Genomic DNA, 19,985 nt, shown 5'->3' with positions numbered 1-19,985 from the left:
TAAGTATTTAATATTTGATAACAAATCAATCAAAAAACACCAAAAATGTAAAATATATTACTTTTTGAAAATGTGCTATTTCTAATTAGGACAACAAATGAAAGCTCTCACCCTAATAATTGTATGATCAGCAATAGTAGTCAGACAGGAAATAAAATACCAATGCAAAACTCCATAATGTATTCACTTTCACCAATGTGTGTGGGACTGTAGTCAAAAAAGTATATCTGACTCCTCTACACTCCCCAATGTTAATGGGATTGGGGTTAGAATACTAAATCTGAACCCATCCCCGACTATATGCAGGCTCCCCAGTGATTATTGGGACTGAAGCTAGAATAGAAAATCTGCCCTCCCCCAATATATACACCTTCTACCATATTATTAGAACTTGAGCTAGAATAGTAAACCTCATACCCAAAAGTCTATGCACTTTTCCCTAGGTAAGGCAGAAGAGTAACTCTGACCTCCACACAAAAAAATATATGCACTTTTGCCAATCTTAGTAGGACTTGCATTAGAATAGTAAATTGGAAAACCTAAATATATGCATATTGTCAAAGTTAGAAGGACTGGGGATAGAATGGGAAAAAAGCTTCACCCAAATATTTGCACTTTCCCGAATGTTAGTGTGACTGATTTTATAATAGTAAAAATGACCAACCCCAATATATGCACTTTCCCCAGTGCTAGTGGTAATGGAGGTAGAATATAAACCTGACATCTCCAAATACATGCACTCTTTCTCTAATGTTTGAGGGACTGGTGTTACATTTACCCCCTCACCCCAATTTAGTGATATGTATTGGGGGGATGAAACCAGATCATTAAATCTGAGTATCCAAAATATATGCCCTTGCCCCAGTGTTAGGAGGTCTAAAGTTAAAATACTAAATCTGGCTACCTCACACTCCCGCCCCCCCAAAAAAAAAATCAATGCGCAGTTTCTTGAATTTTAAGAGGAATTGAAGTTAGAATAGTATATCTATCCCGCCCCACATTCTTTATGCTCTTTACACAATGTTTGTGAGAATGTAATTAAAATGGGAAATTTGATACTCTGGTTTCTAAAGTTTTCCAATGTTTGCTTAAGTAAAACAAAGTTAAATATTACTCTTTAATTTTATTTTTAAATGTGCGGTTTAAAGGGGTTTGGAGTTAACATTTCATGACTGCTAAAAAAATGTATTTATAAATTGTTATGGATGTATAATATATGCATTTAAAATTTGAAAATATTAGATTTTAAAAACAAGGCTATAACAAATGCCAATTAATGCATTTAGATTTACAATACATGTAAATAGAGTGTTTATTTAAAATGTGATAAAAATCTATTTTGTATAGGATGTTTTATATATGATTATTTTGTATAAATTTGCATAGTTTTAGAAAAAAGATCATTGTTATTTAAATGTTAATTAAAAATAAACATGCTTTTAATTTTAAAATATCATTTTCAAAATAAAATATGTTTTACAATATTATATAGCTATATATCACACTGGAGTATATTTATGCTTATCTATTTATGATAAATGTTTTTGTTTCCTTGCAAAAAAGTTAGATTTTTTAAAATTAAAATATTAAAGTAAATGTGAAATGCATTGCAGTTATTTTTGATATATTATAGATATTTTGGAGTTTGTTCTAATATTGACGTCACCATCTCTTTTTTATCTATATTTTTGGGCTCTATATTTTTGTATTTGAAATATTTTAAACATGATGGTTTTGATATCAATATTTTTGTACTTCCCTTAATATTTATCAAACGTCGATACAGTGGCCTTAAACATTCTTAGTATGAAATGTTTGCATCCATATTTTGCACATGATATTCTGCCATGCAACCCATCTTTAACTTTAAAACAATGTAGTCTTTCAGTCCTTAACTAGAAAGAAAATGCAGTGTGGCTTTTAAACAGGTTAGCATTTAAGTCATTTCAAGATAATAATTACTCAAACAGCAAAAGTGCTTGTGGTCTTTTCTGAAAAGGTGAGGTGCAATTAATTTAAAATAAGTTTGGGACCATTGCGGTAGAAAATGTAATTGTTGACATATGCCAGTATAATGCATAGGTTGAGTGAAATGTTGTTTTCCGAACTTGAGATCAGGTTAATAATTTATGTCTATTGATATATGTAACAGTAAAACATATTCTATGACATCCGACAAGAGTACACACTCTGCCATAGTTTTTTGTGACATTCTTAACTGTTTAAATAAATGAGAAAGAAAAGATGACTACCATATTGTTTTTAGAAGACCAAGACCAACAAGAAGTTATACATGGAATGCTTACCCTTGCATCATTGTCCACAAGTTCATCATTCACACGAGTATCTTCACTCCTCTCACCCTGAAAAAGATCAATTACTGTGCCTTAAATTCAGATTTGCAACATGAACTGTTTTTAAATGTGAAACTCAAACCACATGTAACTAAATAAATATTACCTAGATTCAAACAAGCACGGGTGGTACTGTTATTTTTAAAATTGGCTCCAGATGCTCTTTTAAGGGCTGCATTCAGACAAAGGAATACAAGGGGCAGAGGTAACTTGTAGATTTCCTGTCATAATTACCTTTTATTTTTAAGAATGGTCCCCATGACTGTAGTTTAATTGTTTGGATGTGGGATAGGTGCAATGTAATCTTTTAACCGTTTTTGACTGGAACTGTATCATATGGTTTTTAAACTAAGGGATTATTAACTCTTTTTATGATTGTACCTGTAACCTATTTCGGATAATTTGTTGCTTTTATGGTATTTTTACATATCTAATAAAGTTATCTAATATAATAATAAAATAAACATTACCAGTCCAAAGACAATCATATCCTTGCAAGTAAAAGCCAAATACACCCCATCAAACAGACCAACTAACGTGCAATGAAAATACATGTGAGCAAACATCCAAATGAGTGGATCAAAAAGGAACAATGAAGAATCTTGTACTTGAACAAGGCTTTGTTTCGAGACTTAAAATTATCTGGGCATGGCGTTCTCACCTTGGCTAGTGCCAACAAAGCTTTCTGAAAATCTCCTTTTGTGTCACCACTAATATCTTTAGACAGCTCAGACTTGAACTCTGCATAAAGGAAACAGAAAAACACACGTAATAGACACATAATTACACATCGATAGCTGAAACCTTTCCTGATTGGTACTGTATTATTTTGTGCAATAGCATACAAGAGTTAATAAAGTTGAGGGCACTGGATTCACTCAGTGAGCCCTTACAACCTTAACAGTGACAAAAAGCTACTTGAAAAAATCTACTTTATTCAAAAAGCTTCTGAATACTATAATATCTGGAAAAGTACTATTACTTACGAAATCACAGAGAAGGAAAATGCTATGGGACTAAAACAGAAAGACACTGTCACAAGTGTGTTGTGAGCACTTTGCAAGGCCCACTTCTTGTCACCAAGGCTGATGTTGGAACACAAATCAAAGTAGACCTTGAAGGACCTTTCTTCTTAAATCCATATTTTCCTTTGACACCACTAATAGAGGGGTGGTCAAAGAAAATCGTACAACTGTGCTCTTATGACACAACAGTGCAGTGCAGAAGGCAGTATGAGACAACTGCATCCTTTCAGCATTCCCCTTTGACTGGCTTACTTATTTAAGTACTATGACTGGCCTACACCTCCTTAGATCAGTCACAGAGGAATGCAGAGTTCATAGGTACAAACGTGAATGCATATTTTACTGGAATGAGGATTCCTCACCAATGTGGCCACCAGGGCCGTAGCTTAGTCAGTTAGGTTAGGGCATGTGGACCTGAGATCCCCTAATCACTAATATTTAAATGGCAACATGGATGAAATTAGTATTATATTTAAAAGGTTTCTCTGCATCACATAATAGCCAGTCAGACCTTTGTTTTTATTGACATATTTTGTTTGAGAGGAAAGAACAGTAGTGGGTGTATATAAGCTCAGTGGAGTTTCATAGAGACATGTGTCTGTGTTATGAGAGCTGCTAATCCGAGTGGAAACTCAATCAAAAACACAGCTAGCCCAACGGGAGGACGCTGGACCCAACTACACACACCAGAATCCATTTATTAGTGAGCTGTCATACTCCATACAGCCCCACAGAGCTACACCCCTGATGGCCACATGGGATCTCTGAACAACTGTTAGAAGGTGGTCTGACACTATGGCCGCCCGAATGTTTTTGCTTTTTGAGTACCTAATTGTTGAGCTTTCACTTTGGGGGAGCCTCATAAGTTGGGACTCACCTATGGGGAACTCAGGATGAAAGAGACTGCATGGGGTTTTTACTGGTGTCCCCCTGGCTTGACAAGGCCACTGCGCAGCAGCTGGAGTAAGGGACACTGGGCTGGTTACATGCAGATACAGGTGTACATGCATGGGAACACATATAAGGGCAGTGCAGGGGAGATTCCTAGCGTGCGCAGTCCAGGAGCTGCTACAAAGTGAATAGTGTGGCCGAACTTATGCAGAATTGGGTGGTGACATGGAATAGGCTTTATACACTGGTAAGGAACAAGCCTGGGAAAGTCACTGTGTTTTACTGTTTTTCACTTCAATATTCCCCTCTGAGGGTGTGGAGCCCATGGGCTAGAGTAACTTTCATAAGGCCTACAAATTCCAGAAATGCACTAAAGTCCACTGTAACAGATGTGAGAAGGAGTGTTCTGCAGAGTCCAAAGTCATATTTGTACTACTTTTGGGTCATCCAGAAATCGCACATTTCTCTGAGTCAGCCGTAACCAGGGCCTGGCTGAGGATGACCTCAGCAGGATGGATTGATAACCCTTCTTCCACAAGTTAAGGCCTCCTCTTCATGGAGAGAAGATGGGTGGGGCTACAGGATCATCCATCAGCAGCTATCACTGGGGGCCAGGCCCCAGGTTTAACCAAGGAAGGAAGACAGCGAGGGGGAAGGGGCTTTTTCAGAGACCGTGTGGATGTAGCAAGAGGCCCTGGGTGACGCCATTTTGAACAAACCCAGAGGCTCGGCAGGAAGGAGGGAGCAGGGACAGTGAAGTGATGTGTCGCTGTTTGATAGGACAAACAGAGACTTCCTGCCAGCCCCCACTCAACTTTTAAAAAGTGCTTGCACAGGAAGAGAAGCTCTCTCTGGTGTGTGGTCTGCAGAGGCAGAGGGTGCTGGAGCCTGGCACAATGGGCAGTTGGAAGGAGGACCCCTGGACTGCTCCAGAATCCTGAACAGTGCCAGGAGAAGAGTCCAGGACCAGTGCGCATAAGCAGGGGTCTATGCGCAGGAAGTAGAGAGGCCCAGGAGGAAAGCCAGGCGAAAGGCTGGCGCAGGGAGCCAGTGAAGGTAGCTCCCTGCTGAATTTCCCCGCTGGGAGGCCCTGAGGACAAAGGAAAATGCTCCAGTGGCTGGGGAGCACCACCAGGAGCAAGAAGGGGTGAAGAGGGTGCAGATCGGTACTACGGGGCCAAGATATGCCCCGAGAAGGTAGGCGGCCTTTGACCCCTGCCCGGACCGACAAGAAAGCACGTGGAGCTCCGCCGCCGATCCCAGGGGTGGGTTAGGTCCCGGGGGCTGCCCCCAGGTAGAAGTAAAGTCAGGGAGCGCCATCGGGCTCCCCATGAACTGGCCCATGAGGGGTGCCAGGAGCCCACCCTGGTCCCCAAAGACATCAGTGGAGGGGGAGTGCCGCTGCGCCCCCCCCCTCGAAGAGAGCGCTCCCCGTGAAGATGGCCCCGGTGTTGCGCAGGATGAGGAGGGGGGTGCGCCTCCAAGCATCCCCTCTCGTGGCCGTAATCAAACCAGGCAGCACCGTCACGCTCCCTGTGAAGTAAATAGGGGCCTGGGATCCCAACTCCGGTCACGATGGCGGCCGGGGGTACCCGGCAAGAAGACGGAAATCGGGGAGTGCTGTCGCCCCGTGAAGACCACTCAGGGGCCCGGGACCCCATCCCCGGGTGCTGAAGTGAGGAGGAAGTTGGGGAGTGCCGTTGCACTCCCCTGAAAACCCACTGAAGCGGGTAAGAGGGCTCGAGTCTGCCCACCGGAGCGGGCAGAACAGAAACAGAATGCCGGCTCCCACAGCAGCACGCAAAGGTGCTGGCTGGATGGGGAGCCGGCGAGGGCAGCCGGGGGTGGGCTGCCCTCCAGCTAGTGAGCAAGATGGGACCAGGACCCCGAAATGAAGGGCGGAGCTGCAAGGTGCCCGGGTGTAACCAGGCCCCCGAAAAACCAGTGAGCGGCCGGGGTGGGCACCCCTCGCCACCTATACTCACCTGGGGTCCTGGGTGGGACCGGGACCCCTACTGAGTCCTGGAAGAGGCGCGAAGCGCCAGTTATGAGGGCAGCGCAGCTTTCCCCTGAGCAGCGGGGGAGCCGCTGCTCTAATATGCGACAACTCCCATAATGCCTTGCAGGCCAGGACCAGCCTGCAAGGGCAAAACAGTATTTTCCTCTGCTTGTGGTGGCCCCAGGAGAACGGGATCACCACCACATGGGTGCAATGGTGCAGGGGAAGCTGCTTGAGAAGCACAGTCTCCCCCAGCACAAAACTGGAAGTCCCTCCATAAGTGTCATGGGGACTGGAAAAGTATAACGTCTCAACGGGTCAGCCAGCATTTTAACTTCTCTTGGGCTGGAACGTTCGTTCTACAGCTGAAGGAGCGTTGAGAAGTGCATCAAGGAGTGAAAGGCTGAGTTGGGAATGTCTAGAAAAAGGCATCCCCTGGAGGGGAAGAGGTGTAATTGCACCATTAGTGCATTTAGCGCACATATGTGTCATGTGAAGATATTATGGTTTAAATGTAAACTGTATCAGAGGCTCAGCACCATTTGGAATAGCAAGAAAAGAAAAGAAAACAACAACGCTTAGGAACTGATATTGGTTGTATGGTTGTGCAAAACTCATGTAATTTGGTTTTGTACAATTCATTGAAATTTTGAAAAAATTACATGAAATTGCACTTAATTATACATGATGCAAAACTGCCATTACATTTTATCGCAATTATCGCAAAATGCATCCTAATGTCCACTTTGGAATGCGAGGATGCTTGTTACACCCAAAATAGGGCAATAAAACAAAAGCACTGCTAACAACAGCAACTCATGTGTTGTTGTTCCTGTACGTTCGTGGAACATTTTTGCCTCACATGGCACATAGTTGCATGATATGGCATTATAGCAGAATGTCGTCTGGCAAGAGAAATGTGGGATTACTACAATTATGCTTAATTATCCCAATATAATGATGATTTTACCTGGGTCTAATTAGGAGAATCTAGAGAAACAGAGTATCATAGAGGAGGTTATTGGACCATTACAAGGAAAATCAATTATGGAGTTAACGAAGTCGCAAAATCAGAAGTAGACAGTGCTTAATTTGAGACAGTGGTTTCTGGTGCTTTGCATCAGCACCTAATTGTCAGCAGTGGCACTTATGACAGACTGCCATATGGAGGCGCTGTTTGTCTACTATAAAGATGAGCACAACACCAGAACTTTAGCACTATAAATTAAAAATGACTAATACCTATTATCCAAGCAATTCTTATAGTTTTAGGGGTCTGGAATAGTCTAAATTATCACAAGTGTAGGAGTGTGATGGTTAATAGTTGTTTTGGTACTTTCATTGGCAGCGCTGGTAGGGGCAGTGAGTGGTGCAAGTTGCAGTGGCCTCCTGACAAAGGGCTTTGCCCGTATTTTCTTTTTCTTTTACAAATTAAACACTGGAAGTAGTGAGAGAAAAGCGAGACAAAAGATTGGTAAGATGTTTGAAAATAGAAACGAAAGACCATGGGTTTGGTGCAAGAGTGAGATAAGTGTGGGAAAATAACTTTTCTTGGCAAACAGAAGACGAGTCTCGAGCTGAGGGAAGACTGGAGTGAGGGATTTGGTTATTAGAAGAATAGGCCTTTATAAAGAATAGTTTCGCTTTCAGGTAGGTATTTTACGGAGACAATAAGTATGGCAAGGTCAGGGAGGCCTGGTGGAAGGTTCAAAAGATTGAAGGAATGAGTAGAATTGATGCAGATCAGAATGGTTGAGAAGTAGTTAAAATCACTTTTGAGGTCAGCAGGATTCAGGTTAAATGGGTGAGTAATACATTGTGCGTGAGACAGAAGGGAAAAACAGAACAAATACAGGGGCGTAACAAACGCCCCCGCGGTGCGGGGGGGGCCCACTCTCTTCAGTTAATGAAGGGGGCCCCGGCCTCCTCAGCTCTTCTGAGAGCTGTGAGAGCTCCATCTTGTCTGAAGCAGGTGCAGCCTGCTCTGAGCCCCTCTCCCTCTGACTGAAGGGAAACAAAGTATCAACATTGTTTCTCTTCAGTCAGAGCCGGAGGCAGGCCCGGGAGAAGGGTGGGGGTATGGGCCCCAGAGACAGCAGTCTCCACTGCTCCTCTGAGGCAGCACAGAGCCCAGCCCCCACTCTCTCCTCTCCATAAGCAAAGCCCACCCCACAAGAGAAGAGAAGAGACAGGGACAAGGATCCGGTGGGGGCCCCAGAGACAACATTCTCCAGGGCAAAGCTCATATGAGAAGGGATGAGGCAGCAAAATGGTGCCCTCAGGTAAGCACTCTTGTTAGAACGCACCATGGGTGTCCGCAGGGGGGGTTAGGGGGGCCGAGAAGTGTGCAAGGCAGAGAGGAGAAGGGCGCAAGGCAGTGAGGAGAAGGGTGCAAGGTATAGAAGAGTGCAAGTCGGAGGCTGAGAAGGGTGCAAGGCAGAGGGGAGAAGGGTGCAAGGCAGAGGGGAGAAGGGTGGAGAGAGAGTGGAGAGAGCGTGGAGAGACAGTGGAGAGAGTGGAGAGAGAGACAGTGGAGAGAGAGACAGTGGAGAGAGGAAAGAGAGTGGAGAGAGTGGAGAGAGAGTGGAGAGAGTGGAGCGATTGGAGAGAGAGAGTGGAGAGAGGAGAGAGTGAGCGAGAGTGGAGAGAGTAGAGAGAGAGAGAGTGGAGAGAGAGAGAGAGTGGAGAGAGAGTGGAGAGAGAGTGGAGAGGGAGTGGAGAGAGGGTGCAGAGAGAGTAGAGAGAGAGTGGAGGGAGACAGTGGAGAGAGTGAGTGGAGAGACAGTGGAGAGAGAGAGAGAGAGAGAGTGGAGAGAGAGAGTGGAGAGAGAGTAGAACAGCACAAAAAGAATCAAACACAGAACCCTGCCCAAATAATATATAGAGGTCCTATAAAGGGATCCTATAAATTCAAAAGTGGGTGACAAAGGTAGTATTAGAGCCAAACACACATAGGGACCTTTTAGATTTTTTTTATTTATCAACTATTAGGTCAGAGACATTTTTATAGGCATTTCCAAATATTTTTCAGGTAAAAAAGATATTACATACATAGCAAACACTTTCAAAGAAAACAATGAAAACAAAGGTCCCACACACACCGTACAATTCTGAATTCAAACCACATGCATATCCTTTACACTATCTCTCACTCAAAATTCCTTTCACACATCACATACAGGGGGGACATCCATGCTTATGGACGCAACCCCGTTGGAGAATGTTGCTATGACAAAAGCACAAGGTGGGGCAGAAACAGATGGATACAATCATCTAATTCAGATGAGGATCTGCCACCAACAGGAAATACGCCTGGAGAGAGAGTAGAGACAGAGTGGAGAGAGACAGTGGAGAGAGACAGTGGAGAGAGACAGAGAGTGGAGAGAGAGTAGAGAGAGAGAGAAGGGAGAGAGGGTGGAGAGAGAGTGGAGAGAGAGTAGCGAGAGAGTGGAGGTAGACAGTGGAGGGAGAGTGTGGAGAGAAAGTGAAGAGAGAGAGCGAGAGATAGTGAGAGAGTGGAGAGAGAGTAGAGAGAGAGAAAGTGGAGAGAGAGAGACAGTGGAGAGGCAGTGGAGAGAGACAGAGAGTGGAGAGAGAGTAGAGAGAGAGAGAAGGGAGAGAGGGTGGAGAGAGAGTGGAGAGAGAGTAGCGAGAGAGTGGAGGGAGACAGTGGAGGGAGACAGTGGAGGGAGAGTGTGGAGAGAAAGTAGAGAGAGAGAGCGAGAGATAGTGAGAGAGTGTAGAGAGAGTAGAGAGAGAGAAAGTGGAGAGAGAGGGACAGTGGAGAGAGAGACAGTAGAGATAGAGTGGACAGAGTTGAGAGAGAGAATGGAGAGAGAGAATAGAGAGAGTGGAGAGAGAGTAGAGACTGACTGACTGACTCAGAGACTGAATACTGACTGACCGAGAGACTGACTGACTGAGAAACTGACTGAGAGAGAGAGACTGGCTGACTGAAAGAATGACTGACTGACTGCCAGAGAGAGAGAGACTGATTGAGAGTGAGACTGACTGACAGAGAGAGAGAGAGAGAGAGAGAGAGAGAGACTGACTGACTGACTGACTGACAGAGACTGACTGACTGAGGTAGAGAGATACTGACTGACAGAGAGAAAGACTGAGAGAGAGGCAGAGACAGAGACTGACAGACAGAGAGAGAGACTGACAGAGAAAGAGAGACTGACTGACAGAGAAAGAGTCTGACTGACAGAGAGAGACTGACTGACAGAGAGAGAGGCTGACTGACAGAGAGAGAGAGACTGACTGACAGAGGGAGTCACTGAGAGAGAGAGAGAGAGAGACTGACTGAGAGAGAATGGCTGACTGCGAGAGAGAGAGAATGACTGACTGAGAGAGACAGACAGAGTGAGAGAGAGATTGTCTGGAAGACTGACTGACTGAGAGAGAGAGACTCAGAGAGAGAGACTGAGAGAGAGAGGGACTGACAGGGGGAGGGACTGACAGGGAGAGGGTCTGACAGGGAGAGGGATTGACTGGGAGAGATTGACAAAGAGAGACTGACAGAGAGAGACTGACAGAGAGAGGGACTGATTAAGAGAGAGACTGTGACTAAGAGAGAGAGACTGACTGACTGAGAGAGACTGATTGAGAGAGAGACTGACTGAGAGAGAGACTGACTGACAGAGAGAGAGAGAGACTGAGACTCTGACAGAGAGAGAGAGACTGACTGACAGAGAGAGAGAGAGACTGACAGAGAGAGACTGACTGACAGAGAGAGAGAGACTGGCTGATAGAGAGGGACTGGCTGACTGAAAGAGAGAGACTGACTGACTGAGAGAAGCTGACAGAGAGAGACTGTGAGAGACTGACTGACAGAAAGGGAGAGACTGACTGACAGAAAGAGAGAGACTGACTGAGAGAGAGACTGACTGACTGAGAGAGACTGACAGAAAGAGAGAGATAGAGAGACTGATAGAGAGAGGGATTGATAGAGAGACTGACAGGCAGAGGGACTGACAGACAGAGGAACTGACAGACAAAGGGACTGACAGGGAGAGAGACTGACTGAGAGACAGAGACTGAGAGAGACGCTGACAGAGAGAGGGACTGACTGAGAGAGACTGACAGAGAGAGAGACCGACTGACTGACAGAGAGAGAGAGATAGAGAGAGAGAGAGAGACTGACTGACAGACTGACTGACTGAGAGAGAGACTGAATGACAGAGAGAGATAGACTGACTGAGAGAGAGAGAGACTGACTGACAGAGAGAGAGAGAGACCGACTGACTGACAGACTGACAGAGAGAGAGAGAGAGAGACTGACTGACTGACAGACTGACTGAGAGAGAGAGACTGACTGGCTGAGAGAGAGCCTAAGAGACAGAGAGAGAGCGAGACTGACTGACTGACTGAAAGAGAGATACTGACTGACAGAGAGAGACAGAGACAGTGATGGAATTGGGGTCAAAGTGTGTATGAAGCTATGCAATGCCTCTTAATATTGCTATTGTCTACTAATAAAAATGTATTATCATCAAAATGTGCTCTTTGTTGTTATATCTGCTTTTGAAATACTGCATTGTCGCATTGTCTAATGTTTTAAAACAGAAACGAGAAGAAGCACTGGATGCACTTTTGTCAAAACTGAACGATGAGTGGCCCCGATGTTGTATATCATGACAGGAGTCTGCATCAGGAAACCCACCCAAAATTGGGCAATATTGCCCGGCGTACTCATGGCAGAGACCCTGTAATGAATGGACCACCACCTATGATAGCCTGCTGGCAGACTAAGCCCAACCTTTGACTCCACCATCCAGTGTTACTTATAATGCCTGGATTGGTGACAGTGGCGTAACAATAGCCCGCGCATCCCCTGCAGTATGGCGGGTCACTGGCCTGAGAGCTCTAGACTGGCACGGAGGATGGGAGGGGGGCCCCCTCCATGTAGTTTGCAGGGGGGCCCCCTCAAGTTTCATTATGCCACTGAACAAATGCCTCGGAAAAAAACTAAACTTGATAATAAGTAAATCGAAAAGAATTAGTAGAATGTGGAATTCGAAAGTAAAAGAGTGAAAAAATGTCCAAAGTTCCACAGAGGGAGAGAGAAGACACTAGTTCAGAAGGATACTGGAAATCAAGAACGCAAAGGCATGAGCAGCGATAATATGAACAGTGAAATTCCTGAATACAAACCTAAAGATCCTTCCATGAAGAGAAAAGCGGGAAGGTAGCATGAAATATCATAACACAACTAGAATCAGTACACTGTGCCAAAGCTGAAAAGCTGTTTCTTTGAAAATGTGTGCGTTAGGGGACTTAGGACCATCTGTGATAATCAGAAGGGTTTTACTATAAGAGTGGTTCTGTTCTTTCCCACATTCGCCTCCTCACACTTTCCTATTAAGCCTATATTTCTATTCCTCTGCTTTAGCTACATAAAAGTTAAAGATGAATCATGGATCATGGTCAACGGTCCTATCCATACACATCTGAATTGAGGTAAAAGGTACTTAAAGATTAGCTATATATATATATAGAAAATCTTTATTTGGATAAAAGAAAAATATCCTTAAAAGCATTTCACAGTAAATCCTCAGGTCGGTACATTATTATTATTATTATTTTTTTAGAAAATTCTAAACATATTTTTGCCACAGTTGTTCCGTAAAATCGACCAACACCTGCTACTCAATTTATGTTGCACCTTAAAATTTAGAACAATTGTGTAATAGACAACAATAACGCTTAATAAAGGAGCGGGAGGATTTGATATACTGACATTTGACAGCTAAAAACTCATAAAACCCCACAATTTAAAAAATAAAATGGCCGCTAATGCCAAAACGCAGTCCATGAAACTAGGTCGCTAATCGATGACACTGATATGATAAAATGAGACTAGTTATAAACCTGTTATTGTTATATTTTTTTTCCCCCTTTTTGTCTTGAAACTTAGATCTAAAATACAGCTTAAATTGGACCACTAGGCAAAACAGAGCGGGGGGTTACTGTTCCTTCCGCCTTTGCTGTAAAAATGCGGTGTGCATGCCGAATGTATATTGTGAAGGCAATATTTAGAGCTATGTTTTCTGGGCACAGGGAGGTGATAATTGCCTGTCTACAGGTCCGAACACCCAACCTGTTCCACTCTGCTCTAAGTTTGCGTCTGCGTTGAGACATAAGTATGGGACATAAACAAACCACGTGCTCTAGCGTTTCGGTTGTCTCGCCGCACCCTCTACATGTTAGGTCTTCCGTGGAGCGCAGCCATGTGGGCTGGTCTTTTAAAAATCGCCAAACCCCCAGTCTTATGGCCAGAAAGCTCCGCTTTAAGTGCAGTGAATAAGTATAGGAGAGGTAGGTAGCGGGGGATATGCGCCCATAGGAATTCATGACTGACCATGCGTGTCTGCGTTTGCAGAGATGCGCTTTGTCCATGATGAGTGAGCACAGTCTAACGCTTTTTTTAATGCAGGTTTTAAATGCGGTCGTGCTGGGGTTGAGGGCCCATAGGTCACCCGCAGCCATTTCGCGGATAGAATCTGTAAAGAGGCGGCCATACGAGCCCCCAGGGTTTTTCTGACTGATCTACAACCAAACTAAAGACTCTAAGGTACCTATAGCTGCTTTTCTGAGTTTATGACAGAAATTCAAATATGTGCCAGTGTTAGAAGCCTCATAATTTAATAAGCCCAGTTCTAGCCTGATCTGGGCAGCAGAGGCAGATTTGGGCGGATGGAGGACTTTATTATAGATCTTGGTCACAAGTTGGTTCAGGGTTGTATTTAGCTTGCCCCTAAATATTTCGATCCCATACGTTAGGGTAGGTCCGCTTTTTGCTCACAGAATTTTCAGTAGGAATGAGAGTGTTGGACCGGACAGCTCTTTGGCGAGCTTAGATAAAGTAACCTGTAGAGTTCTGGCTTTTACTGCAATTTCGTTGCGCTGTTTGGAGAAGTTACCCCTAGAATCAAAATGGACCCCAAGGTATTTGTATGTGCGTCCTATTGTTAGATTTTTATTGTTATATGACCACACACCACTGCCGTTGCGTTTCCTTCCGAAGGACACCACTTGGGTATTCTTTAAGTTTACCTCGAGTTGGTTCTTAATTGTGTAGCTGTGTAACCTGTCCAAAAGTTTTTGAAGCCCAACCCGTGTGAAGCTGAAAAGAACCAGATCGTCGGCGTAAAGAAGATTGCTTATTACTACGCCTCCGACCTTAGGGGGGTGACTGTTTATTTCGTCAAGTGTGACCGACAAATCTGCTATGAACAGGTTAAAAAGGAGGGGAGCCAGCATGCACCCCTGTTTGACACCTCTGGTTGTCATGATTTTCCGTGAGAGGTGCGTGCCCGACCCCAGCTTCACCTGGACCCAAGTATGTGAGTATAGTTGGATTATTACATCCAGACGTTTTTCAGGAATCCCCCATTTTTTCAGTTTACCCCATAGAGCTGCCCTTGGGACCCAGTCAAACGCAGCTTTGAAATCAAGAAAACAACAGTGCACAGATCTAGATCATAAAAGCGTGTTGTCGATGATTATAGACAATGTAAACAAATTGGTCAGGGTCCCTGAATTGGCAATAAAGCCTGTTTGGTTCATTGGTAGCAGTTCGCGCCGTTCCGCCCATGCCTTCAGCTCCTTCAAAAGAATGCCTGCGTAATGCTTTGCCTCAATGTCAAGGAGGGGAATCAATCTGTAATTGCTTGGAGTGGCACGGGAGCCTGATTTGTGGATTGGATGGATTATTGCCCCACGCCAGGAGTCCGGAACAGTTGAGGTTCTAAGCACAAAGTTAAACAAGTTGGTTATGTGCCCCGACCAAAGAGCTCTGTTAGATTTAAACAGTCTCTGAGGCAAGCCGTTTGGGCCCGGGGCCCGGGGCCCCGTCCGATCTTGCTTTTGACACAGCATTAGCAACCATTTCTTCAGTGATCTTGATATCATCTGTACGATAGTCTACACAGTTTATGTTCTTGCGCCTGCAGATGCTTGGGGACGCTTCTACCTCTTTGGGGGGCTGCTTCCTATTGGCGCTGCGCTCTCCGGGGACCTAAAGTGGTCAGTCAGATTACCTTCTTTGTAGGCCTTAAGGATCTCCTTGATTTCTTTGTTGTTTCTCGAAGCAAGGATTTCAATGAGGGTGTCTTCATCTGTCCCCAAACCCTATATAGAAATACAATATAATAAACTGTTTGCAATTTAATACAATAACATTGAGACACCTCAGCTTCTGCCTTCTTTGCACCCTGTAACTCAGGATTTGAAATTAAGAGGCAAGTACAAATAACAGACCAGCAACTAGTAGGCATATTTCTAAATTTATCAGGCAGATTGATTTGCCATCGCATTATAAAAGTGGATTTTAAGGTATTAATAAGTTTAACATGCTTACAAATACATAACACACAAGACCTGATTCCCAAAAGTAACTTACACTTTTGAGTAAGTTCACATTTTGGAGTGCGTTTACTACTTTCGGTATTCACAAACTTCAAATGGAAACCTACTACAAAGGTGTAAGCTGCATGGCTCCAACCCCAGAGGAATCCAATTGGCTTACGCTTGTATGTGTGGCCCATCTAGGCACACCTAAGCTCCCCATTGTGTGTGGCTGTCTGGGAGGAATACACAAAGCCCAACTGTCACCCACACCCAGTCATATGACCCAGAAACAGGCTGTAGGCACCAAACTACTAAGGCCTGAAAATGCCAACTTTCTAAAAGTCATTGCATAAGAATGGGGTATCCCGACTAAATGACCCAAAGAACCTTGGTAGTTATTAATATGTGAAATCAGTGGTCTAATTGGGGAGATCCACAATGCAGATAAGGCTGTAATGAATACACTTATCCCAACCATTTCTTCAAAAACCCGAACCCATATAACTCAAGGATTTGAGTAGGTACTCTTTCTGACTGTAAGAAAGAATAGTTATAACAAATACTTTAATCACACACAAAAGAACACATTTGAATGTGTACATTTTTCTACATTTGTGGAAACACCAAATCTAGGTATATTATATACCTATACTGCTGCTCCAAGGAGATATGTGAAGGGGTGCTCAAGAAAGAATGCGTGTACGTCAAGTTTCAGGAGAAAGATGGCAGATTCATTACATAAATTAGCTTATTTGCACAATAGGCTGTTCATAAGTACTTTTCATCCAACATAAGTAAGGTCACATCAAGACAGAGGTAATTGTATTATTCAAAATTGCCCCTTAGTGATACCACTGGACGATGCAGGCTGTGGGAAGTGAACCTCTTTTGAACCAAACTCTTCACGCAACAGCAACCATCAGTGATGACTGGCAATGTGAGATCTGCACTTCATGCTCCAGCAATGACAGCCCGCGGTGATTGCTAACGCAAGCTCCAGAAACAACTATCTGCAACACTGGACTGGTTCTTCGTGCTACGATGACAACAGCCTGTGCCACCCACCCTGCTCTTTGTGCTACAGCGACAACCATTCACAACACTCTCCCTACTCCACCTGGCCTCCTTCACAGAGAAATGATCTCTCCACCCTGGAGTTTGAAAAGATGACTTTTTTCAGCAGGACTGACCTGCTCCATGTAGCCTGCCCATGCTTCATCCGGATCAGCCTGAACTTGTGACTGCCCATTGTCTAGCACAACCAGATGACCACTAATGCAACATTGTGCTTTTATGTGCTATTTTCCCTAAAAATTGCATATCTCTGGCTCTACTGATTGGATTTTTGTAGTTCTGGTATCATTTTTGAACTTTTCGCTAATTTTCAAAATTGGTTTGGGAATATTCTTGTGCTGTATATTCACTTTATTTCTGTTTGTGTGCTGGATAAATATTCTACACAGTGCCTATAAGTTCAAACTGACTGCTTTTGTGTCAAGTTAACAGAAGGTTGAGTGCAGGTTAATTTAGTGACTGAAGTGTTTCATCCTGACAACAGTGTGGTTGTTGATTGAGTAGGGTTTTCACCCCCCCTTAATCAATAACCCCATTTATTACATTGGTGTTCAGTGGTGGGATCCAGAACTTGTGTTTGTGCAGTACCACTCAGTGTTTGTTTTGTCCCACTAAAATCCCATACAAATAACTTGATACCAGATTCATATTTTCTCTCAATTCTCCTTGATTGCTCTCTTTTGCTTTTTTCCAAATTCACTTCCACTCTGACCGTGTTTGCACACCTGTAACTGTTGCCTGTCAGCATGGAATTTGAGCTCAAGAACTTGGAGAGATGCCCTCCCTGAGCTCAAGGCTTTCAACAGGGAGAGGTGGCTTACAGCAATCAATATTTCCAAGAAGAAGGAGCACCAGAAAGCACCTTACGACATGGGAGGAGGCCCGCCAGTTACAGTCCACAGCACAGAAACAAGAGGAGGGTAAGGATATGAAGGAGCAGGAGAAGGAAATAGAGTGGGAAGCTGCCCTCCCAGCCCTGGGTTGATTATGTGCACTACGTTTGCAAGGCACTGGATGGTTGGGTGAACGGCAGTGATATAAATAATTAAAATGACTTGTACAATCTGATTGCAAGAGAGCACATGTTCAGAAGTTACTTTGCAGAGCTGTGCCAACATCTAATAGATCGCAAATTCACTAGACCTAGGGAGCATGCCATGGAGGTGGGCTGATAACTCTACAACAAGGTCCATAAGAAGATATCTGGGAGTGACTGTAAGTAGGTCCCCCGCCAGCAGAGTGGAGGTCAGATCTCAGGAGACAAAGACAAGTCCGAGGATTAGGTAGGGGGAAAGAGTTCTCATGCCTCTTCTAAGAAACAGGGAGAGATTCTGGTGGGCAGTGCTTCGGTTATTTTTAGTTAAAACAGAAGCAGGGGGACTCTGTCTGTCCTAAGAAACCACCCACTGGTGGGAGCTCTACAAGGGTGACCAATTTGACCTTAGGGGTAAATAGTCCACACCTGCAAAGGTTAGAACATACCCTAGTCTCCCTTAGTTGGGAGGTAGACTCAGAGAGAAGGTGTGTTATTCCTGAGGGTGGCAGTCACCACTTCCACTAGATCACAATAAATGGGATCACTGCCATTACTCTGAGAAATACTGGTGCCAGCTAGACTACGGTAGTGGAGAGGCTGGTTTCTCCAGTTCAGTACCTGCCAGGTCAGGTATGTAGGTTAAGGTAGGCCCTTGAGCAGGAAGTTGTCTATTCTATGGCTCTGGCACCCCATATTTCGAGGAAATGAGTTAACACTAGCATTAGAGGAGCTGGGAGGGGAGACCCCCCAGGGGTGCCCTGAAAGCTCAGGTCTCTGGTGTTACTATCTCTACAGGGAGAGTTTGATGCCAAAATTGAGAGGAAGGGGTGGGAGGTGGAGACAGTACCCTGAGGAAGGACCAGTTGATCAGTGGTTCAAAGCTCTGAGAACAAAGCCGTCCAAGACTGACCCTGGTGAGGGCACACCTGGAGGTGCTCCCTGTGCTGTCACAAAGCCAGAGGATTGTAGACCTGCACTAGGCAGACAATGTGTCACTCTTGAGAGGGGTGGTTCCCCCCTTGACCTTGTGGCTTGCCAGGCACCTGTTCAGTATCAGGGTACAGACCCTGCTCTTAAATACAAGTCTACGGTTACCACCCCTGGAATGATGGGAGGGAGAGTGAAAGTAGGATTCCTAACACACAGGGCTATTGACCCCCACTTTGAGAGACCTCAGAGGTATGTCAAACCTCAGGAACAAGGAGTGTACTCCTTGCCAGCTCCAAGGCTGGAAGTGAGGTCTATCGAAACCCCTGCTTAGAGTCTCCACCTGGCTCTTGACACTGACAGCAGTCAGTGACCTCTGCTGATTGTTGTCCTTATAGGCAGTATTTTCCTTGGGATATGGACAGAAGTCAGAGTAGTACTGATTGGTCTACTCAAGCTTTTGGATAGTAGGGGATCATGTTTGACCTGGCCGTATCAGCAGGCTCACCTCAAACTTCTTGCCTTCAATTCCTTCCTCTGCTGAACCCGCTTTTGTTGGCTTTTTTAGGACCCTGTGCACTTTACCACTGTAAACCAATGCTAAATTGTTTGTGCCCCCTTCCTAAAACATAGTAAAATTGGCCTACATTTAATTTAATTATAAGCCCTTAGTATATGGCACTACATGTACCCCGGTAATGTAAAATACTCGTGGGTCTGCGGCACTCAATGTGCCACCCACTAAAATTGCCCTTTACAACATGCCTCGGGCCTGTGTTTCTAGCCTGCTGGGGGTTTTAAATTGCCATTTTAGCCTGGCAAAACAAACCTTTTTCCAGGCCTAAGCCTTCCGTTTAATCCATATAAATCACCTCTAAGGTAGGCCTTAAAGGCCCATAGGGCAGGGTGCATTGCATTTAAAAAATAGGTCATGTTCTTAAGATTTACATGTCCTGATAGTGAAAAACTCCAAAATTTGTTTTTCACTACAGTTAGGCCTACCTCTCCCATATACTTAGATTAGGTAGCCTTATTACATTTGCTAACGTATGACTGAAAGCAAATTGCATATTGCTACTCAAATGAATTGAAATGTAAAATCCTCTTCATTGGTAAAGATGAATTCTAAGTCACAACTCGGAAAATACTACTTTCAGAAAGTTCCCATTTTCTTGAAATACCATTTGTGCCTCCTGTGTGTCCTGATTCAAATAATGTGAATGACTCTGCTGCTGGGCTTTGTTTATGCCTCTAAGACACTGTGCAAATGAGGACAAGGTGTTAGCAGAATGGGCCATCATGCCAGGATGGCAAGGGCCGGAGCT

General features: G+C 44.3%; 1 protein-coding gene across 1 annotated transcript in view; it reads right to left on the bottom strand.

The window, feature by feature from the left end:
* Nucleotides 1-19,985, bottom strand: part of LOC144818406 (annexin A1-like) — a 212,207-nt gene that overhangs the window by 63,473 nt on the left and 128,749 nt on the right. Inside the window, exons 5-7 of the mRNA XM_078675779.1 lie at nucleotides 15,314-15,404; nucleotides 3,016-3,095; nucleotides 2,307-2,363 (exon numbers count right to left, since the gene is read on the bottom strand). Coding sequence (XP_078531905.1) covers nucleotides 2,307-2,363; nucleotides 3,016-3,095; nucleotides 15,314-15,404 — 228 coding nt within the window. The remainder of the gene's footprint in view (nucleotides 1-2,306; nucleotides 2,364-3,015; nucleotides 3,096-15,313; nucleotides 15,405-19,985) is intronic.

The sequence above is a fragment of the Lissotriton helveticus genome, chromosome 2_1 (assembly GCF_964261635.1).
Source record: "Lissotriton helveticus chromosome 2_1, aLisHel1.1, whole genome shotgun sequence".
NCBI classification, from domain to species: domain Eukaryota; kingdom Metazoa; phylum Chordata; class Amphibia; order Caudata; family Salamandridae; genus Lissotriton; species Lissotriton helveticus.
This window is presented reverse-complemented; position numbering and strand designations above follow the sequence as displayed.